The 24,483-nt window shown below is 34.6% G+C and overlaps 1 protein-coding gene across 1 annotated transcript; it reads right to left on the minus strand.

Moving 5' to 3' along the window:
- Positions 1-120: 120 nt before the first annotated feature.
- On the minus strand, positions 121-23,847 carry LOC111004109 (venom carboxylesterase-6). The gene is made up of 10 exons (XM_022274961.2): positions 23,601-23,847; positions 16,091-16,187; positions 12,771-12,956; positions 11,722-11,907; positions 8,118-8,308; positions 4,770-4,938; positions 4,324-4,508; positions 2,952-3,102; positions 827-953; positions 121-400 (listed from the first exon to the last, which is right to left on the minus strand). Exons 1-10 carry the CDS (start codon positions 23,790-23,792, stop codon positions 205-207), a joined length of 1,680 nt encoding a protein of 559 aa, XP_022130653.2. The 5' UTR covers positions 23,793-23,847; the 3' UTR covers positions 121-204.
- Positions 23,848-24,483: the final 636 nt, after the last annotated feature.

Genomic DNA, 24,483 nt, shown 5'->3' on the forward strand with positions numbered 1-24,483 from the left:
AACTGCTTTATACCTTTACTATCTTAACATGTCTATTTATTAACATTTAAAAGTCAAAGAGTTTAATAATGTTAATTTTTAAGAGTGGTCATTTGGTGTGTTCTATAAATAAAGATTTTATACTTAAATCATATCTTTTATTTCTTTAGACAGTCATATTTTATTTAATGGATGGTAGTAAAAATGAACAAAAAATAATCTGGATTAAAGTTCATCTTTAAGATTGATTTGATAATTTTCATTCTCAATTAAACCAAGGCTGTTCCAGAAAGCTCTCTGTCCGAAGTCCAAGCTACTTTGCATCTGAATGTTGTCTGGGCCAAGTATTTCCAAGTAATTGAGTTCTTGAGAGTTCTGCTTTACCGGCTTCCATTGTGGGGCATTCGGCACTTTAGGTGTTCTGTAAAGATATTGACAGTTTAAATATTGCATGCTGCATACTGACATGCAGTAGGCACATGAATACAGTCCCATTGATCAATGAATTTACAAATTGTAAAGTGTGCAGGTTCATTTAAGGGTACGCCATACGCTTATATCACTATAAGACTCAGCAGTCAAAAGATTATGTGATTTGTTAAAATATTTGACATAGCTATTTAAATAGCCCTCTCTGACTCCCGAATGTCAAAAACCCAAACTGACTATGAATGTAAGTACAGAGGCTAACAAAACAGTGTTAGTTATATACATATGAACTGTTAAACAATGCAGGGCCTAACTAAAAGCTAAATAGGTGAATGTTTTATTGATTTCCAAGATTTTATGAATAATAGTAAAGTTATAAATGTACATTATTGCGGAGAACTTTTAAAATTATATTTACCCGGTGGCAGCATAAGTGTACACCATATCCAGTAGGGCATCCCTCATCTTTACATCTTCAGGCTTTGTTGAGATTTTGTCGTCTCCGAAATGGAATACCAGTAAGACGTCGTCCGCGTGACTGACACCTATGGATTTCGTTCAATGTAAAAAAGTCTAAACCTTTTTAATTTTACACAAACTTAACTCAATACAAAATTCGTATTTTTTTAATTTTGTAATATACGAAATTGTTTCTGTAATATCCCTACATAAAGGACATAAGAGCAAATACAATTACAATAAATAAAGATAATTAATTGATTATTTAATCTGTTTAAATGAAGTGTTCGAATTACCTATGTAAAAACGTAAGATACATTTTACGTTCTTAGGATTGGATGACACTGTATTTACCAATTAATTTATAGAATTTCTTAAATATGGTTTTAATATTATTCCAAATTCAATAATTGTCTGTTATTAAACCATTCAATAAATTCTTTGATAATTAAAGCAACAATTTCAATACAAAAGGGTTATGGACAATCTTTGTATTAGGTACCTAATTTTTATATTATGTATATAATATAATCGGTGCAAGATAGCATATCTGCCAACGTCTTATCTAGCTAAAGTTTAATTAAAGTATCTACTATCGTATGCTTTAATTATCTTTGACCTCAATTTTATACAATACCTATATGACCGGATTTATTGTAGTTATTGGAAAATTTTAATATGTGTATGTTTATAACATCTTCAGTCAAGCAAATTGTTATAAATATTTACTACTATTGGGATGATACCTGCCTAATATATAATGATGCAGTAAGTATACAAATTAATATAAAATTACACAACGTTTTAATTCATGAGACAAGTATGAAGAAATAATTTAAGATATTGCACGATAAAAATGGAAAATGAAACATTGTGGCAAGTTTCTATGACCCTGAAAATGGCTAGCCGGAAACAACAGATATAGTGTCATCGCTGATGTTTTGCGTGAATCCTTGGCAAAAAACTATTGGTAGATACCGCTATGGTTTATGAATAAACTCTAATAGCAGAGTCATTCATTAAACCGTTATAAACAGAAGATAAATAATGATAATGTATTTAAGGAACGGGTACCTATCTGTGATGCCTGATTTGCTAACCACTGATTTAAAAAGTTTTCATTTTACGTTCGGCTGTAGATACCAGCCTTTCGTTAATTCAATAATAATATATTTTCAATCAAGTCTAGATCTGTACATTGCCTTACGTTATTTAAAATGTACACAAAAGGAAATAAATGCATCTACATTAGCAACGGCCAGAAAAAAAAGTTGATGTAATAAATTAGATTATAATTTTCCTGTTTTAATGGAATTTGAGAAAACTAGAAAATGAGTTTTATTTTCTCATATTACAGATTATTCTCAAAATGTATGTGTACCTATCATATTAAAATGAATTTATAAAGATTATATCTATACTAATAATATATAAAACATCAGTCATGCAGACATTTTTGATTTCGATGAGGTAGGAAAAAAATCGGTTCCCAAATTTGCCGCCCTAAGGTCCGGCTTACTTACGACCGAACCTAATAATAACCTAACCTAATAATCTACATTCTCAGATTGAAAAAAATCTGAGATGAGACCCTGACAGTCGATCGATCTCCTGTCTGCATCCCAATAACCAAATTCTACGGGCTACGAAGCCAATCTATTTTTGGCGACGGATAGAATGCAACTCTTCAACACTCATATTTGTTAATCAATATAAATTATAAACCAAATAAAGTAAATGAATCCGTAAAAATAATATTAAAATATACATGTCTATGTTTAAAACATATCAAATAGTTTTTTAATTATTTTAAAAACTGGTGTATGTTAAAATCTTTAGATAGCATATTGGCAACGTTGAACTGTCATATTCATACAAAGGTCTATCGATTGGTTATTGGCACACTTTTACCAATATTTGGATTAAATGTCTATCTCAGATGTTCAAAATTGGATTGAGAAAGGTTATTGGGTTTGGGCGTTAGCCTGCTCATAAATCCGGAAAACGAAATAACTCTGAGTACCAAGCTAGTAATTTCCGGGTTCCCATGTCTTACTATATACAGATTGTCAAAGAAGGTTTACCATAGTTTATCTCGTTTTGGGCCATCATGTGTGACAGACTCCATTCTCCACGGTAAGCGTACTTGTATAAGTAAGTAGGTTGGGAGGTGCGGGTTGCGTGCATCTCCACCATTTTACCGACGTCCACAACAAACAGACGATCACTCAGAGCCTGTCAATAAAGAAATAATATTGAAGTTTAGTAAAAATCAAATCCATTACTGTCAAAAGATAGCAAAGGTGCATGCCAGCGTCTTAGAGTGAACTATACGTTTGCTTCGTCAAATATTCGTATGCGTCCATGCGATAATTTCAGTTTCTGCCGGCTCCAACCTAACCACATATCTGCATGATCGCTAGCCTGATAGGCTACTGTGTAAGGGGCCCTATAAATAAAAAATACTCTATGATCCACTTCTTAAATTGTTCATACAAGAATGTGTTGTTATTCCTTTATTCCGATAATTAAATTTAATTGGTGGTAAGGATATCCATATCTTGTCTATGGATGGCCATAGAAAAGCCAAAAATCATCATATTATTATTGTATAGTTCAGGATACAAGCCTGCCAAAGTACTAGAAATGTTGTTGTGATCATCATTACGAACACTCTTTAACAATTCTGTTTAAAAGTTATCCTATACTAATTCTCCCATAGTTGTTTATCAGCGAATAACAGCAGTTTACCAAAGTCAGTAGCAAAACTTTAGAAGGCATGTGTTTGGCGAATAGCCACGTTGCCAATGCTATTTGGTAGCACAATGGAACATAAATTCACTTTATTTACTGTTAAGTTAGACTAAAACTCGAAAGTTTAAGAACATGAGCAAATGAAAAATATATTTTGAGTCCAAGGTATTGCGTCATTTAAGACATCTGAATGAATTAGAATATTAAATTCTGTAATCCGATTACGTTAAATTCAAGTAAAAAGAAATTGTGGAATATTAATTACATCAATAGGCCTTAGTTAGACTTTCTATACGTTTAATTTACATTATTTGTGTTGTATATATATTAGTAGTGTTTATATAATATAATATATATCCGCTATTCTGCAAATTCAGTTAATTTCTCGCTTCCTCTCAAACTGGAGATTACAAGGAGTATTTTAACCCTAAATTTTCGTGGTGAGCCTGCCACATAGATTTGAGAAAATCCCACCACCTTAACTCTGTTTTTTTCCGAAGTCTCTTTTGTGGAGTCCCCGGGTCTGTAGCCCTGGTTGTCCTTCCCTTAATTATGCTCTGTTTAAAAGTTGATACATAACTGGCATTTGGCACACCCATGCAAAGGATTTAATGTTGTAAAATGTATCCTTAAAGTCCTAAAAAAACGGTCGCCATTAAGGTTACGTGGTACACTTGCTATTCTCAATAATATAACGTTTACCTGAACTAATAGGTCAAAGGTTTCCTGGCTGACAGGTTTAGATCCCAGGTACAGCTGTTTGATTTTCGCGGCTACTTGTGCTCGTAGATTCAGGGGTAAAGTTTCGTTGTACTCAAAGATATTGCTAGCAAGATGCTCCCATCTAGATTCCAGTTCTTGCAAGATGCTGGGGTCTTTCTGGTAGACTAGAAGGAATGTATAGGCTGTATAGTTTTATTAAGAACTCAAATTTAATTAAACGTTAGCTGAAATGTATAATATATATTTAAAAAAAAACTAAAAAATATATGATTTACGTAATTTTTTTTAACATTTTTGGTAAAAAATTGGCTAAAATGCACACCTTAATCAAATGTTGGCTCATTTTAACCAAACATACTTACTAAGAATTATTTGTATTTAAAGTCAAGAACTTATTATGATAACAGTTGATTATTAAAGATTACCTGCTGCCGGATATAAGCCTTCCTCTGATGTGACAGATCCAATGAGAGGGACATTGTTAATTGATCCTGATAAAGCGGCATGATACGGGTATTGTGTCAAGAATGGAGATTTTGACCCTGAAGGCTCAACTGTTGGGGTGAATGGGGTAAACATGTGCACCTTCCAATCCTGAAAGGGTGATTAGTTATATATATATATATATATTGTGAACCTCACCGCATTTTGATTCAACAACTTGGACAACAACCTATGCGCATTGTAATAAAATAACACACGTTTGTAAGGAAAATACAAATATAGGGCAAACAGGTTTTGCATTGCGTGACAAAACAAAATTAGTGCCTTGTCAGCAAAGCGCACAAACAAAACAATAACTATTTTTAATGTCAATAAATTATTCTATTATTTTAGATATAATATAATTTATTCAAGGCAAGCAAGCTTTTTCATGACAAAATTGAACATAGAATCTTTAAGACAGCGTCTGACGCCAAAATTTTAACGGTTTAATTTATAAGTCACATTGTATATTTTTGATCATCTCTTTTAGACTAATGGCCTGTTTCACAATGTCCGGATAAGTTCCAAATAAGCTATTTGTTACTTATTTGTAGAATAAACAGTATTTTTGCGTTTCACGACTGTCAGATAGCGCTATTTGTCATGAAATGCCAAGGTATCTTATTGGGAACTTTTATCTTTCGAATAATTTATGTGTTGCATAGCTATTTGGCACTTTATCCATACATTGTGAAACAGGCCCTAATACTATTAAGAATAAAAAAAGTGTGTATGATATCAATTCCATATATGCTTATTAGTGTTGAAAGTCAGCACTAACACGCTTTACTAATAAGAACATATTTCTTTATTTATTTACACTTCGTTACAGTTATAGATAAACAAACAACATAAGAAATGGTTAAGAAATGTTTATGTAGAAGAGCTTTGAAGAAATTAAATAATATCAACTTACACGAGTATACTAGTATATTACTTTTCTTAATTAAGTCATTTTGAAAAATATTACTTAATTCAATCAATTGCTAACTAATGTATCTTCTTTCAATTAAACATACAATCAGCCAATAAGATATTGATAATGTACATAGACGTAAATATTTAATTATTTTTTGCTATATAACAAAATTGTATGAGAATACTATTGTCAAATATTAAACGGTGTGAACAAAAAATGTTTGAATCGCATAAATTATTAAGTCACATTAAAAACTTGAATCTGTGGGTAGATAGACAAACTTAGGTAGGTATAAAGTATATGCTTAGATAAGCTTGAATCTAGACTTAAATTAATAAACTTAGATAGCTTTTAAGTTATTTGTAGGGTCAGATGATTGTCTAAATTACCAATCCCAATCGAAATTTATAAATTCAATTTACCGAAGTTTCAAAACGTTCGAGTATTTGATACTTGTTATATTTTTAATGAAATTAGACTTAGCCGTAATTTAACCTAATTTTAAGTGAGATGTGGCCAACTGGAGAGCGCACCTGCTGCTTATCCGGTGTTTGGCCCAAACCCAAATTATCTTTCATAAAGATTGAATCGGGCAAGGCATATTTCGACAAACGACGGTTCATATTGAAAGTGAGGGACAGGAAACTCATCTGATGGTACGTCGATCACAGTTTAATTTGCCAGAGGGCTTTCGTGCTGGCTTATAAGAATGGAGAAGAAAAGAGAAAATGTCTTGGACGACTCGAAGTCGAATTGGTTACAATAATACTGACTTTGTATATTTAATTTGTAAGACTCGTGTTATATAAGGATAATAAAGTAATTTTAATTTTGTTAGTAGTAAAATACAGATCACGTTTTCCTTAAAGACATGAATATTTTTCTTAATAACATGTTACATTTTGAATACATTAGATAAATGTATGGAAATTTCTATTGCTGTAGGAAAAATAAGCGTGTATGTAAATAGTAATAACGGGTAATGGTTGAGTATATAATTATATAATATGTTTAGTAAAGTAAAGTGTAATTAGGAAGCAATTCTTGTATAAGGAATCGAAATAGAACTTATGAAAGATTTCCTAGATGCTTCTTGCCCATATTTATTTATTTATTTCGTAATCCTACAGCTATTACATTTATAAAAAGATTCAAACATTTACAAAAGGAAAATAACAATAAACATTATTAAATGCATCTAAGTAATACCTATTTCGGCTACCTAAGTTGTCCTGTAGGTACACGCAAGTTAAATAAAATAAGATAATTGTAAATTTAAACCTTTCTCGAATCCACTTAAACAGAAAATATATCATCGGAACAGCCAGTTTAATTACAAAAACACAACAGCAGTACACAACAACATTCATGAATTAAAAGTGCGATATAAAGCTTAATGTTACGTTAAAAAAATTTTTTTAATTATAATTTTTTTTCAATGCTATTTTTTATTTCTTTTTAGTTTCCTTCAAGACCATTATGTTTCCTGATTTATCTTTCTCATTTGTAATTTAATTTAGACTCTTGGGATCGCTAGGGAAGAAGATTAAAATCATATAATTAAAAATAAATTAGAAAAGAAAATATTTTTTAAAATAGTTAAATTTATGAACGGTTAAAATGCCACATCTAAAATAATCATAAACCATAACCTAATAATTTATGGTAATTTATCTAACACCACTTATACAATCTCTCTAAACAACATATTTCTTTTATTTGTAATTTATATTTGTACTTCACCATTACGATACGATACGATAAAAAAATTGCAGAATAAATAGTATACGATGTAATATATATATGCCGTTATAAAGAAAAATCTACTCTTCAATCAGTTTTTTCTACTCAAAGCTACTTTGGTACTTGAAGACACTAAAACTTTAGGTATTGGTGACCAGTGTTGATGCTTTCCTCGCTCAACGAAAAAGTATCGCAACACAAGAAAATTCTGCCAGCGGTAATGGTACACTGCCATAGTCGCCTTTTAAATTTATTCAAGTTTTCTGTTTATCGTTTAAATTATTATTATTCTGTAAAAATATTGTTAATAATATATTATTTTATTATTTTTCGTGTTTCCGTTTTTTAGTCAAGTTTTTTCTTCCTGTCATAGTTTTTGTAAATATCTATATGTATAATGTACTTTGCACTTCTTGCTTACTTTATCTAATTTAATGTTTTCTTTTTTTCAACAGAAGTTGCCTGGAAGAGATCACCCGAAAGCTATAAAGCCGCCAGTTGCCCTTCATTTTATTTAATTTTGTCATGTTATTGCAACGAATTGTTTATAAATAATCATAAATAAATAATCACTATATTGATGCGTTATTAACTAAATAAATGAATCAAGACCAGAGATACTTACAAACATTTCAATCTGCGCATTGACAACGACCTCTGCTGGTCGGTATCGAAGACAATCTACCATCTCCTTATGGTTCTGAGTGGGACAACCAACGATGGATGATAACGCCCTAGCCTTCTCCGCTGGGTTCCTGGCGATGGCCCATGACATGAAAGCTGACCCGCTGAAGGCTATACCACGGTTGAACCTGTCTGATGTTGAATAGACAATATTATGTTTTTAAGACACATTTGTTTTTTCTTACACAGGACACAAAGAAATAAGAATGTTCTTCAAAAATATTACGTAAAATTAAAAACGGTAGGAGATTTTAGTCCTAAAGTCATACATTTATTTAAATTTTCAAATTAATATAACTATATTTATAAATAACGTATTACATAATATTTCATAAATGTACACCAGTATTTTATTACATGTAAAAAACTAATTTTAGATAAGTAAATTAATACTTACTTAAAAAGAATATTTGACATTTACTTATAAGAGTATTGTGTCACAATGTTTTTATGTATGTGCCAAACACATATTGTGTTACATTATCATATCAACTGACCAAATTTTAGATCGTCATTATTTACTGTTTGTTGTGTACTTAAGAGTATGTCTATGTATATTCTAATATTGTAAAGATCTGTATGTTAGTATGGCTAAAAAAATTAAATACTAAAGCGTCCTGTTCGGTTTTATTTAATTATAAGAATGCTACGGGCTCTAGAATGCCTCTTAACACTGAAGTGGTGCGTTAGAAACACAGCTGTGCAATTGTTTAAATGGTCATTTTATATTCACTCGTATTGTGACGTAAAACTTGAGGAAATCTGTACGCCTGGGTCTAAATCCACGGCGTATGTTAGCAACAGAAGGTTGATCACCTACTTGCTTGTTAAAAAAAAATGATGTCGAAACAGTTATCAAAGTTTCAGATCTAAAAGTTTGTAGCGCTATATTACGTGTGATAAGAATGCTACATTATCCCCGAGGGGCCGTTCAAGTATTATGTAAGCTATACTACAATTTATCCCCTTCCTCTTGTCAGCAAAAGTAAGAAAAGCTATCAAAAATACATACAAAACGTATTAATTTTTTGCATCTTCGAAGATTCCTACAAAAAAATGAAATGTCATTTTCAAGCATAGACCATTGTTAATATGTGTAAAAAAAAACTATTGACGTAATCACCAAAGAAATCAAAAACCTCTATAGTGCTTACGTAATACTTGCACAGAATAAAGACTGAATAAAGTAGTCAATATTGACTTCCAAAACATATTAAAACCTTATTTATGCCGTCATTTGTCTCTTTTCATAACACTTATTGAGATAGAGAGACGAAGTTTAGTTCGGAGAGCAAATAAATGTACCATCGTACGTCAGGACAGATCGCAATTAGAATATTCATTATAAACTACTTCAGATTCTAAAGTGAGTCAGGTAATTTAAATAATTCCTCTATCTAAAGTTTACTGTCCTTAGGCCGTATGTGTATTGTGAAACAGGAGATTAACAAAACCAAGTAAACAGAAGATGTTTACAGACGTAAGTTTATCGTAAGAAATAATAGAGAACGTGCTACGCTTATAGCTGAGAGTTATACGTTTCTTAAAATACGATATAGCTATATTCTCAATATACTCTCTGTGGTTGTATACTGTTGTTGTATACTCATATGGGATCATGTAAATTGTCAGAGGGAAGACCCTACGTTTAATTATGATCAATCTGACTTAAATTCTTGTGTAGAGATACGCTTTGCTCCGTATTGCTCCATCAAAATCCAACAAATCACATTTCACGTTTCGCTGAAGTGTCTGACCCAGATCAGATCAGATTTGCCTACTAGTCCAAAAAAAAGTTCTTCAGCAATGTAAGGCCAACATCACTGTTTTATATTTTCCATGCTTTGGTAGTGTGTTGTTCCGTAATGTTCCTAATTATTTATTTCTTGGGATTATTGGTAAGTGCCTTATTTTTGTAAATATTCTATATTCTGCACACGTTCCGTTTATGTGACATTGCGTAAAATCTTGTAAGTCTTTATACAAAGTTTAAACTGTTAATAATTTTGTTATGATAAAAACAAATTATGATATAAATATAAATTAATATACAATTTTAATTGAAGTTTAAATATATTCGACGACTGTCTGACATCACTCACATTACCAGAAGGTTTGTAAGTGCGTTCTTTAAAGAATTTATAAATAACTAGCGGATCCGACAGACGTTGTCCTGTCTACACGTCTTTAATTTCAAAATTTCAATTTTTAATAAGCCATTTTGATGAAAATTATTATACAAATGTTATGACAATATCTAACGATCCAGCACATGGTCACACACGATATAACACAATGATAACAAAACTTTTTTTAAATTTCGGGACAGACTAAAATTAAAATTCGAATATTATTTAAAATTTGACACTGCGATGGTAGCGCCGTCTGTCGGATCCAATGTAAAACATTCCAAAATCAATCAATCAACAACTAATAAATTGAAAATTAATTAAAAAAACATTGTCCAGCGGACATTATTGTGAATCTAAACCATTCCCAGATCCCCTTGAACACACACAAAAAATTTCGTCTAAATCGGTCCAGTCGTTTAGGAGGAGTTCAGTCACATACACACGCACACAAGAAATATATAGATATATATTATTAAGAAAGATATATATAATAGAATAATTTTATTAATTAACATTCAAACAACACATTTTATTAATAAGTAATTAATCATCTATGAAGGATGGCTATTAAATCACGTGGTATGCTTTGTTCTTGAGGTATTTATTTCCGTCCGTATAATATTCAATATCATGGTTATTGGTTCATATCAACTAACCAGCGGTCTAGAGAATGTAAATTTCTTGTTTGATTAAAGTTTACGATTCGCCGTAGACAATGAGACTTTGTTTCTCAAGGATTTATGTTTAAAAGTTTTTGTCGAAAGATCACGATGATGAGAATTAGGCCTTTGCGTTTCTTTGAATCTAGTAATCAATAGATATGATAAATAATAAAGTATAAATTAATAGTGCTACTTCGAATATTAATTTATACTTTGGTTTACAGCATGAAAGCGTAATAAACCTCATATATAATATTAAATAATTAGGTTTCAGCTTCGGGATTGCCAATAAATTGTTATGGTGTTTTAGGGTAAGATTGCGTTGGGGTATATTGTGGCCACTACCTATAAAATAACCGATTTACTGATGTCAGACAGCATAGCAGTAAAGCCCTTAGCGAATCCAAATCCAATCCAAACTTATGGAAATAATTACTAAATATTTAACAGAAACACTTTTATCTTTGGCTGAGATTTAGAGATTTTTTAATATTCTCTCTTTTACTCACTTGCTTTATTTATATTCTTGACCCACACCGCCGATTCCTGGGTAAGCCTTTACTTAAAGCATATATAGGCTCAGTATATACTTTACTTTAAGGGTTCCCCAAATCTTACGCATGCAAATGTACTTATAAACGAAAGATAAAAAAAATCTAAAATCCCCCAGAACATCTTAACTCCTCATAGTTTTAGGGCAAAAACCCCTAAGTTGGCTTCACTGACTTAAGAAACCATAAAGCATATTTACCTCTAGACATTGGTGACAGGTAGTGGTAGTGCACACTAGCGCCCCCCGCGGAGCATCCAGTAAGCGTCACACTGTCAGGGTTGCCACCAAACATCATTATGTTATGTTTTACCCATTCCAGCGCGAATGACTGGTCCTTTAACCCGTTGTTGCCTGGTGCGACCTCGTCTCCTGTGCTTAGGAAACCTGTGAAATAAAAAATATATGACGTTCGTCTGTTGTGGTAAGTAATTTCTCTAAAAAGAAAATGCTTTTCACTGGATTAGATCGCATTTAACGATCATAATTTACAACCCGTGCCAATGCTGTAAATATTGCAGGACTTTCAACGTTAGCTTCATAGTTTAAGCGTATAATTATATGAGATTAGTGGCACGGCGAACGTCGTTATTCCACGTACATCTTTTAGTTTAATAAAAAAATATATTTTATTTGACTCAAAACAAACATTACATTCTAAATACAATATTCACTGTTGTTAACTTTATACATAACTATGTTCTATAGTGAAAAAAAAACGGTTGATCGTAGAGGGTAGATCAAATTTAAGAGTAGTATGTATTTTCGTAAAAAAACACAAAAATATAGAAAAAGATGAAGAAATAAATAGAGAAGTAGCCAATTCTCAGACATACTGATGACAGATTAAATTTCATAAAATCAAATTTTGTAGTATATGATTACGGATTGAAATTAGAAAAAATATTTCTCAAACCATGTAGAGGAAAACATAGGACATAGATGAATATTTTTTTGATCTAAAACGCTATTTGAAATAAGCTGTATTCATCACAGTAAACAGAATTAGACAAACAAAGACGACCGTATTTTTTATCTCATGTATTCGCCATCCAAGGACACATACTGATAGGGTACGTTGTCGTCCTTTATTTAATGCTATAAGCCGGCAACGCACTTGCGAGCCATCTGGCTATGCAAGTGTCTATGGGCGGTTTCGCTTAACATCAGATGAGCCTCCAGCTTGTCTGTCTTCTGTTATATAAAAAACCTATATAATGGATCTTAATTGAGGGACATGGTATACTCACCAAGTGGTCCCAATCTATAATTAATGGTTACAACAACTACATCCCGATCCATGAAGTTTTCAGGGCCATATAGTACACCGCCACCATACATGAATGCTCCGCCATGTATGAATACTACCACTGGTAAGTGTGCGCCAACATTTATTTTTGGTGTGTACACGTTCACAAATAAACAGTTTTCATCGCCTGTAACAATTGACTATTTTGAAAACTCATATATATACTAGCGGATCCGACAGACGTTGTCCTGTCTATACGTCTTTAATTTGAAAATTTCAAACTTTTTTAATAAGCTAAAACATTCTGGACCATTTTGATGAAAATTATTATTCAAATGTTATGACAATATCTAACGATCCAGCACATGGTCTACAATAACACAATGATAACAAAACTTTTTTTTAATTTGATCGCAGCGCTAACTGTCGGGACAGACTAAAATTAAAATTCGAATATATTTAAAATTTGACAGTGCGATGGTAGCGCCGTCTGTCGGATCCAATGTAAAACATTCCAAAATCAACAACTACTAATTAATTAAAAAAAACTTTGTCCAGCGGACAAAATTGTGAATCTAAACCATTCCCAGATCCCCTTGAACACACACAAAAAATTTCGTCTAAATCGGTCCAGTCGTTTAGGAGGAGTTCAGTCACATACACACGCACACAAGAAATATATATATTAAGATATGAGATATATATATAGTAGTACCAGCAGACTCGGACAAGCGTTGCTGTGGCTAAGGTTTTTGTTATATTACTAACTAGTTGACCCGGCGAACTTTGTTCCGCCTTAATGGCAATAAATAAGCAGTTTGGGTTTTTTTATTGGAAAAAATACAAAAAAATTAAATACCTACATTGATCATTCATTATTATTTCTGTATTTTAGTACATAGGTTGCTCTTCACTTAAGTACCTTGTGATACACATTTTTTAATTTTTTGTTTTATTATCAGGCGCAAAAACAAACAACGCTGATGGTCTTCCGACCCGTGAACATGCCACGTATAATTGACCATGGGAAAATCATACATGTTCTAGATTTAAACCACAAACTTTTAAGGATTGGCCTTGTGATTTGTTGATGGTCATGGCAAATGCAAGACGTATCGGAAATTGAAGTCTTTTAAATTCAAACGGCATATCGGTTGGGATCATCGGGATCCTCGGAATAAGAACTTCCTCACCTTTGAATTTTCCTATCATTATCGTAGCGTAAATTACATTGTTCTTCAATTTTCTAACCACCAAACGCATACCATTATGTAGTTCAGGTCATCTACATCTTTATTCTTTTTCTTCTTTTTTATCAGTAAGCAATGTAACTCTCATGTTTGTTGTCAGCTGCAGTTTCGTCACATAGCGCCATAGATTTGACGATTTGAGGCAAGCGTTTATTTCGTCGACAGCCGTAGATCTTGGAATTACTGGCAGTATTTGGCGGAAATCGCCAGACAGTAAAATCATTGCTCCTCCAAAACATCTCGATTCATTGCGTAAATCTTTTAATGTTCGGTTAAGTGCTTCCAATGCACGTTTATGCGCCATTGTGCATTCGTCCCAGATGATGATTTTCGATGCCGCTAAAACTTTGGCCATTGCTGAGTGTTTTGCAATATTACACGTTGGTTCTCCAATAGTTTGAAGATTTAACGGTAATTTTAATTCTGAATGAGCCGTACGGCATCCTTCTAACAATGTGGCTGCTATTTCAGAAGAAGCAACTGCAACCGCTATGTTGGATCTCGCCCGAACAGTTGCTAAAACTAATGACATGAGGAATGTCTTGCCAGTTCCACCAAGGGCATCTAGGAAATATAAACCACCATTTTCATCATCGTTTGCCTTCATTAAAGTATCATAAACTTCCTTTACTCGATTAAATGCGTCATTCGACAACAACAACAAATAGAAACATTCATCATTCTTTGGATGAACTGTATACATACGACCATACCGAGTTTTATAGTTCTCTTCACTGTTTATACGAATGGGCAATAGCACTATCATTATAATTAAATTGTAAATTGTAAAAATAATTAAACGTATTTATTTAATAGAAATATTTTGAATATTGATTTCTTACAAATATCAAATTGTCATATATACGTCATTACATAGCTGTCATTATACGTCAATTACATAGCTATCATTTGCGTTTTATTATTCCAAGTCTGATTCTTATTTGTTATACCACTTTTTATAGTGACTGACGTTTCATGTCAAGTCCCACGGGAACGCTGTCGAACGGGATAAAAAGTATCCTATGTCCGTCTCCTGGCTCTAAGCTACCTCCATACCAATTTTCACTCAAATCTGTTCTTTCGTTCTTGAGTTATAAGTGGTGTAACTAACACGACTTTCTTTTATATATATAGATAGTAAACTACTCAAGGGAAACGGTAGGAGAACTTATGTGAAAGGTTGGTACTTTTAACACAGCGCCATTAGAATTGTATGAAATAATAAACAAATATTTGCAATAAAATAGAATTGCGACTAAAAATAAAGATCTAAGCTATTCTATCTCTTAACTTGGACCAGACTGCTCAGTGTGCAAATTTGACTGATATCGGTTCGGTAGCTTAGGAGTCCATCGCGGACAAACATCGTGACAGGAGATTTATATATATTAAGATATTACATTGATATATCAAGAGGTTTACAAGACAGTTAATATAGTTTAATCATTATACCCTTAAACCTAAGTTCGTTAAAAACCCACGGCTTGTAATGTCACGTTTCTATTAATAATTAACTGGATTATTATTTTGTTACTAGCTGCGTATTTGATTGCATTCATGGAAATATACCCTAATTTAAATATCATAGCAAACGTTCATATAAGACTGGATTAATAATAATACTACGAATACTAAAACAGTACATTAAACTGTAATGTAATAACATTTTTATAAACTATTGACCTTTAAACACTTATGTAAAAATACACGTGCGATATGTTAATTATTATGCGTGACCGCAGGAAAAATGATCCGTTAATACCAGCAATTAGTAAGAATAAATATATTTACTATTTTCTTTCCTCAACTGTATTGAATATCGGAAAAGAATTCATCATTTGAGAATAATATAATTAAATGTTAATACGAAACTACCTGTATTATGCATTTCTTCAATCTTACTTAAAAATAAAATGGCCTGTTACTCGGTCTATATATTACTATAAATAAAAAAGGCAAAGAATATTTATGTTTGAATGTTCCGAGAGAAAATCCATTTAGTGTAAACAATGCTAAATGATGGTATAATACTTCTTAGCCTATTATATATTTATTAATTGACTTGACTCACCAATAATTTTCTTAGCAAAAGGTTCATATTGTAAACAGTCTGAGAGAGGACGAGTGGCATCCCAGGTGCCAGTCCATGGCTTCATGGCCTGAGGTTCCTAAAAAGAACAGTAAGTTTTAAAATGTAGGTGTGTTTTCATAATGCAGTGGCGTACGGTTATTTCTCGGGGCCTAGTACCCCATATTTGTAAGTGTCCTGATGCGCACATTGGGGTGTGAATGGTAAATGAGCACCAAATTTTTCTTGGCGTCTACACTTTACTTATTATTTTATTTTTTATTAATTTTATTATTTTATTTTTTATTAATTATAATAATTATTATGAAATATTATTACATGTATATATATGTATTATATTTCTTAATATAAATTAGATTCTTAATGTCTATTTTATTTTATGTTCATTTAGTTTTGTTTGTTAGTCTGTGGAAAAGACACTAGTTTTCTTTGTCTATGTATGTGTCATTTTTAATTTGAATATGAAGTATTTGTTATACGTACATTTTGGATTGATTATAAAAGAAATGGGATAAAAGTTCAGATTTTCAACTGAAATAGCAACATAGCACAAATAGCATTTTTGCAACACATATGAGTTTAACTCCCTTAATATATAAATATACTTACAATATATAGTAATATACCAAGATATTTACTAGACAGTTAATTATAGTTTTAACACAACGCTTAAACCTAAGTTCGTTCAAAACCCATGGCTTGTAATGTCACGTTTCTATTAATAATAAACTGGATTACTATTATTGGATTATTATTTTGTTAGTGGCTGCGTTTTAAATTGCATTCATGGAAATATAACCTTCAACCGGAGGTTCGTTTATATTATAGCAAACGTTAAAATAAGACTGGATTAATAGGAATACTACGAATACTTAAACAGTACATTAAACTCTAGTGTAACTACCTTACGAACCCTTATACGCTAATATTTAAACAATTTTTTAAATAATTTTTATTAATAATATTAATTAAAAAATAATCTGTATTTTAGTCTTCCATCCTCATGTCAGCCATATGCTTTGTAAGAGTTGTAATAATTACCATAATTACACGAAACAAACAAAAAAGCAAACAAATGAAATTAATTAGGAGAAACAAATTACATTAAAATAGAAGAAATTAACTACTATAGGGACTAACAAGTATTAGAACTTTTGCCAGTTCACTCAACGGTCTAATTCGTCAACTAAACACACCGAATCACATACGTGGCCTTTTCAGAAGGTTAGTCCTAGCTGTGGGCACATAAAGTATCGGCGGACTATGTCATGAAACCTCCTAGTCAAAGGTAAACAGTGAAAAAAAAGTTCCTTCTTGTTTGACTATAAGCGGATTTATTGTTTAAAATCGAAATGTTTGTGGTAATATAACGACAGGTCATAATTGCCCAATTCCTTCAATCAAAGAACAATATTTGGTAATTATCACGGCTTAATAGCTTTGCCGATACATTACTGAAGCCAAGGCAATTAAATAGCTATTTAATTAATTGGTATGCATTAATATTTTCACTTGCGAAAGTTTTGGAGTAGGTATATTACTTGTGTAACTAACAAAAACGCGTGCATAACTTGATTATTATGCGCAGTACACAAAATTAATCTCGCCAAAGTGTGTAGATGCGTAGAAGTGGTTTTAAAAAAGTATTCTTGCTAACATTTCCATACTATCCAAGATCTAGTTATGTTCCGAGAAATAAATAATTGTATGTAGATTTTCGATGTACCTTTTAAGTTATTTTTTCCGGTTTAGTGCGCAATAGAATGTTGACTTTATAACTTGTATGACCACAAAGAGGGATGGGGCGGATTGATGAGTCTGTTTTATGGATACGATTTCGCCATATTGTGAAATCCATACATGATATTTCACAATATGAAGCAAGTCGTTTTAGGTCTAAGATTTTTCACTTGTGTTACACTTTCCTTTACCGTACGAGTAGTGTTAATGGCACACATAGAATCTCTATTATACATACATTACCTGTTCACATCGAATCCCTAACCTTCGTACTCACTGACCTGACTGATCTAGAATTGTCGTGATTCATGTGCCCTTTTATTTTTCACGTGTTCTTTTTTGGTTTAGTTTTTTTGTACCTATATTAGTTTTGTACTAAACTATATGTATTATGTATCTTGCACTTCTTGCTTATTCTAATTGAATATGCTTTCTTTTCAACAGTGGTTGCCTGGAAGAGATCGCTCGAAAGCGATAAGGCCGTCTTTTCATTTAATTTTGTCAATTTTATTATTTTATGGTTTCGTTATCAAAACATAATAAATAAATATATAAATAGAAAGAAAAGTGGTGGTGCACCTGCTGAGGCGCTAAAGCTTATCGTGCCCATGGGCAATCATAATAAATTATACATACAAAGTGAATACCAATGTCTATAGGTTATGAAGACAATAGGGCAGAATTTCTGTATCTGTATTCCTTTTCTTGCAAAAGATATGTAGGCTTTAGCGATAGAATTTTTTTTCTTTCCTCGAACTTCGATTTTGATCCCTTTGGACTCTACTCTTGGGCCGTGGGGTTCAAATGCACAGGAGCTATTTTAAGATATAAGTTGGCGCCTGGTGGACAGTATCGATGACCCTAGAACTGGTGGCCTCGCTTAAATAAGTATCGCAGCGACAAAATACTGCCAACGTTATAGGTACACTGCCACTAGGACCAAACTTGTTAAAATTGTTTTATTAATTTTTATTATAACTATCTATGTTTTTAAGAAATAAATATTTCTTTTAAAACCTGCATAATTCGCCAATGTTTCGTGTTGTATCGAACTATGACATCCATTACCAGGATATTGATCTTGTCCACCTCAAAAAAAAAAGATATCAAGAAGTACTTGAAGAAGCGGGAAGAGTCAGATTTTGTTTAAGTATTATTTGTTTTAAATATTAAATTTTAGTTTAGTTTTTTTAATGTATCTTTGTTTATTAATGTAGTTGCTTATTTTCAGTTTTATATACATATATTGTTTTTTTTTTTTTTTTTTTTTTTTTTTATAGAACAGGGGGCAAACGGGCAGGAGGCTCACCTGATGTTAAGTGATACCGCCGCCCATGGACACCCTCAATGCCAGAGGGCTCGCGAGTGCGTTGCCGGCCTTTTAAGAATTGGTACGCTCTTTTCTTGAAGGACCCTAAGTCGAATTGGTTCGGAAATACTTCAGTTGGCAGCTGGTTCCACAGAGTGGTGGTGCGCGGCAAAAACTGCCTGGAAAAACGCGCAGTTGTGGAACGGCGGACGTCGAGGTGATACGGGTGGAATTTCGTATTCTGCCTCGACGTCCGATGATGAAACTCAGCTGCAGGTATTAATCCGAACAACTCCTCTGAACACTCTCCATGGTAAATGCGGTAGAAGATGCAGAGAGACCCCACATCTCTACGCAACGCCAAAGGATCAAGCCGCTTGGAGAGATTTTGGTCGTCAACGATTCGAACCGCTCTTCGTTGAATACGGTCAAGTGGAAGAAGCTGGTACTGGGGAGCACCCGCCCAAAGGTGGGAACAGTACTCCATGTGGGGCCGAATTTGAGCTTTATATAGTTGCAAGCGGTGGCCCGGAGTGAAGTACCGTCTCGCCCTGCTGAGCACACCAAGCTTTTTGGAGGCTAATTTTGCCTTTCCCTCCAAGTGACCGCGAAACTGAACGTCGTTCGATATGTCAACGCCAAGTATTCCAATGCTGGCTGTGGCTTTAAGGAGAGTGTTTTCGAAAAGAGGAGTAGCGACAAAGGGTGTTTTTTTAGCGGAAAACGCGCAAACTTGTGTCTTTTTGGGGTTAAATTGGACTAGGTTTAGTCTGCCCCAGTCAGAGACTCCACATAGTAGGGTTTCTACTTCAGACACAAGTTTGTTCCGGTACTCATCGACATCTGCCCGAGAAATACTTGCCCGGCCAGTGTAAAGAGTGTCCCCAGTGCTGTCATCCGCATAGCAGTGAATGTTGCTAAGTTGCAACATATCATTGATATGCAGAAGAAACAGGGTCGGGGATAAAACACAGCCTTGTGGGACCCCAGCGTTCACGGGTTTAAGGTCGGAACATGCTCCGTCGATGACGACCTTGATGCTCCGATCGGCCAGAAAGCTGGAGATCCAATCGCATAATTTCTCGGGAAGCCCGTAGGCTGGAAGCTTCGAGAGCAGTGCTCTGTGCCACACCCGATCGAAGGCTTTCGCTATGTCCAAACTAACCGCTAGAGCCTCCCCCTTGGACTCAATTGCCTCCGCCCATCTATGCGTAAGGTATACAAGAAGGTCACCAGCCGAACGACCACGACGAAAGCCGTACTGAGAGTCACTTATCAGCTGGTGGCCCTCCAGATACTCCAGGAGCTGGCAATTAATAATGGATTCCATTATTTTGGAGAACAAGGAGGTTATCGCTATTGGGCGATAGTTGGACGGATCGGAGCGATCGCCTTTTTTAGGGATCGGATGTATCGATGCGATCTTCCAGCACTCCGGGACAGTGCCGAGCGAGTACAGGTACCGGAAAAGGCGCGTTAAGACCGGAGCCAACTCAGGAGCACAAGTACGCAGCACAATTGGAGGAATACCATCCGGCCCGCTCGACTTATGTATGTCCAAGGAAGATAATGCTTTACGGACAGCACGTTGCCGGAATGTAACTTCCGGCATCGAAGAATCACACCGTGAAATGCTCGGTGGTGATCTCCCTTGGTCATCCAAAGTCGAGTTGGACGCGAAGAGACAGCCTAAAAGGTCGGCCTTCTCCTTCGCAGTGTGGGCCAGCGAGTCATCCTCCCTGTGCAATGGTGGAATGGAAGGCTGACAAAAATTCCCTTGGACAGCTTTGGCTAGAGACCAGAAGGCTCGAGTCCCCGAAGGGAGTTGGGCCAATCTCTCGCCAAATCTGGCAATGTGCTCTGACTTTGCTTTAGTGATTTCCCGTTTGAAGGACCTGGAGGCTGAGTTATATGCTTTTTTGAGTTCGCTGGTATTAGCATCACGAGATTTCGCCGCTTCTGCCCATGCCTTAAAGCATTCTCGCTTTCGACGCGAGGCTGTCTTGCAAGAACGCTTAAACCATGGCTGAGACTTGCCACCGATCGGCACCGCAGAAAAAGGAATAAAGAGTTCCATTCCCTGCAGAACCACTTCGGCGACAGAGGCAGCGACGGAATCTGGAGCTTCAGACGAAAAGCAAATAGGCCCCCAAGGGTAGGACGCAAAGAAAGACCGCATCCCGTCCCAATCTGCTGACTTGTAGTGCCAAATACGGCGAAAACCCAAAAAGCGCGACCGCGAAGGGCGCGTAGATGGCACAGTACTCCGGACCACACAATGATCCGATGAACCCAATGGCGGGTCAACGGAGACTTGATAGTTCTCCGGATGCGAAGTCAGCAGAAGGTCCAACAAAGAGGGTTTATGACCGTCCACATCTGGTATTCGCGTAATCGCAGGGACCATTTGTGTCAGGTCGTAGGCTAAAGCAAAGTCGTGAAAGGATCTTCCCGCGTGATCGGTGGTTTCAGAGCCGAGCCAATCGGCATGGTGGGCGTTAAAATCGCCAAGTATCACGATTTCGGCGGTAGGAACCCTTTCAAGCAGGGAATCTGTAGCCATTTGGATGTGCTCGATGAGTCGGTCAGTTTCGTCATTTCCGCTATGGGACCTATACAGGCACGCATAGAATCGCGGATGGTCATCGCAGTCTATGCGGAGCCAGAGGTTAGATAGGTCCCTTCCTTCAAGCGTCCCAAGGCGACGAGAACAGATATCCTCTCTGACGTACACGCAAACTCCCGCCCGCGGCACAAATGAATGTTCCAATTTGTACCCCGGGTAGGAGAGGTAAGAAGTATCAGCCGGGGAGGATATCTGAGTCTCAGTGAGGAAGAATAAGGCCGGCTTCGCAGATTCAAGGTGAAAGTGAACCGCGTTTAGTTTTGAGTTGAGCCCCCTAACATTGGTGAAGTCCACTGTGAGCGTGGAAGGGGTTGCCTTCGGCGAATTCTTCCGTTTGCCCCGAGATCGAAACCTAAAACTAGAACTGGATGTTTTGTTTAGAGCGCAGTTTTTGCCCACCCCAGAATACGAAGGGCAGCCTGTGCATCCACCACCGGATACTGATTGTTCCGATGATGGACGCCCAGAGGGGGATTCTCCACGTGTGGTACCCCCCTGGGGTAATCTTTCTTTAAACTGCACCGTCATACTCTGGGGAAGGGGGGGGGGATGGGCTCCGGGAGTCTCACTCACCGAACGAAACGCGAGTACAATAAGATAAACCTATTGCATCACTTCACGCCGGTTTTCTGTGAGACAGTGGTACTGCCCCGGTCGTGCCTGCCCATTTGGCTGAAGCCCGAAAGCAACAGCATGGCACTCCCACTAGGAAGGGGGTTGACTGATTGCACTGGTGAAATAACCTCTTTCACAGGTTATTTCACCAGTGGGCGATGGGGTCGTCAGGTCCCTACGCCTAAAAAAGCCTGTTTATCTATGTAATCTGTTTTGGCATTCTGTATTGTCTTAGTGTATTGTCTTATAATATGTATAAGTATAAGCTGTTATATTACTTATAATTAATTATAAATAAATAAAAATTATAACTTAAAAATTGTTTTAATAAATCTTGTCCAATTTTTATAGCTCTAGAATATTAATTACGACTTATCACGTGTAAATTATTATTCAATGTGTTTTCGAGAAATTAATTAGTACACAATTAACCAAGTTTGCCGGTAACATTTATTTTAATTAATTAATTTAAAGAATTTTCTAATCGAAGTGAATAATCTTATGTCAAAGTGCACAGACATGAGTGATAAGTGATAATATCTCAAAATTATTTTCATTAAATTACACACACAAGAAGGTACAATTATTAGGTGTTTTAAATGTTTTGTACCTACACAATCACGGTATTTTATAACGCGGTTTTTGTATTAAAAAGGTTTTTAGAGTTTTAAAAACTAGCGTGTCCCTTTGTTAACTTTTGATGTGTTTCTTTATTTTTTCTCGCGTGTCGTTTCGCTACCTTTTACTTGAAAGTGGCATAAAGTTTTAACTATTGCCATAAATAAAATAAAATAGTTTTAAAACTGATTTATTTCATATATTGAAGTTGAAAAAAATATGAGAGTAATTTTAACGATGCGCGCGTACAGTGTCACAAAAACCGACACCCTGAAGTTAGCTATAGTCAACATTTTTGTTTTATTTGAAGTTATACTACTTTTCGCGCGTTTGGGAAAAATGATTACAATAAATTTTCCTGATGCGCACGCACATCGTCACAAAAAACCGATACCTGAAGTTAGCTATAGTCAACATTTTAGATTTTTCTTTTATTAGTGTTGTTTTTTCTACAAACGTAGAATAAGGTGAAAGATAAAATTATTGAAAAGATAAGTATTTATCACAGTTTTTTTAAATTCTTGCTCTCAATTTGAAATCAGCTTTACTTTGTACTTTGAAAATATAAGAGATACTTTTCTTACCCGGAATCGATATTTTCCAACTGGCGGTCTTGCATATGGGATCCCCTGAAAACTTGCATATGTACGACCATTTGTAGATTTTTTCCATGCCCCCTGAAGCAATCCATGATGAACTCGTACTATGGGATTCGGCCCTTGACCTAAAACTATCGCGACGAGCGACAAAAATATAAATAACTTTAAAACCGCCATCGTGCGCGTGCGACTTCACTGTAACTCGGCGCACTACTGTTACCATCAGTATAAATATGTTAAACAAATGCCATTGTCAAATTTGCTGGTTGGTTGTCTGTATATTTAATTCCGTTATTGACAAGTCCGATAGAACACGCAAATCAGAGTTGATTTGACATTAGTATTCATTTGATAATTAAGTTGTTTTAGGTTTATTCAAATTGCATAGATTGATTTGATCGACAATTTTTTTGACTATTTATTGCCATAAATAAAAAAAAATGGCGATTATTATTTTACAAAGTATTTTAAGAAAATAATTAAAAATATACCAAGGGCCCAGAATCAGTCTGTTGCACAGATCCCCGTTAACAAAGACTTACTTAATGCTGTTTTTGACACAATCGACAACTTCATGTGTTCGCAGAACGAGTTCAAAGTAGCGATAATGTGTATCTTATCTGATATATTTTATTATATTTCTGTGTTTTTACTATCGTATTGATTTAGTACTGTGGGGTTCATCAGGATATATGATAACTTGCATATGTAATGCGATGGTGCTAAACTAACATAGTACTTTACAGTAATAAAGTAACTAGAAAGAGGTTTTGGTCGATATCGTCATATATATCTCCAAAAAAAAAATAAGCAGCAAACATAACTAAGTAGCTATTGGATTTTGATTACTGAAAATTCTATCCCTTCT

This window comes from Pieris rapae, chromosome 4 (assembly GCF_905147795.1).
Source record: "Pieris rapae chromosome 4, ilPieRapa1.1, whole genome shotgun sequence".
NCBI lineage: Eukaryota > Metazoa > Arthropoda > Insecta > Lepidoptera > Pieridae > Pieris > Pieris rapae.

Coding starts and splice junctions, on each gene's coding strand:
- LOC111004109 (XM_022274961.2), bottom strand. CDS start 23,792: ATGGCGGTTTTAAAGTTATTTATATTTTTGTCGCTCGTCGCGATAGTT. Junction 16,188..23,600: donor TTGGAAAATATCGATTCCGG/GTAAGAAAAGTA, acceptor TGTTCTTTTTAG/GAACCTCAGGCCATGAAGCC. Junction 8,309..11,721: donor CCTGTCACCAATGTCTAGAG/GTAAATATGCTT, acceptor ATTCAACATCAG/ACAGGTTCAACCGTGGTATA.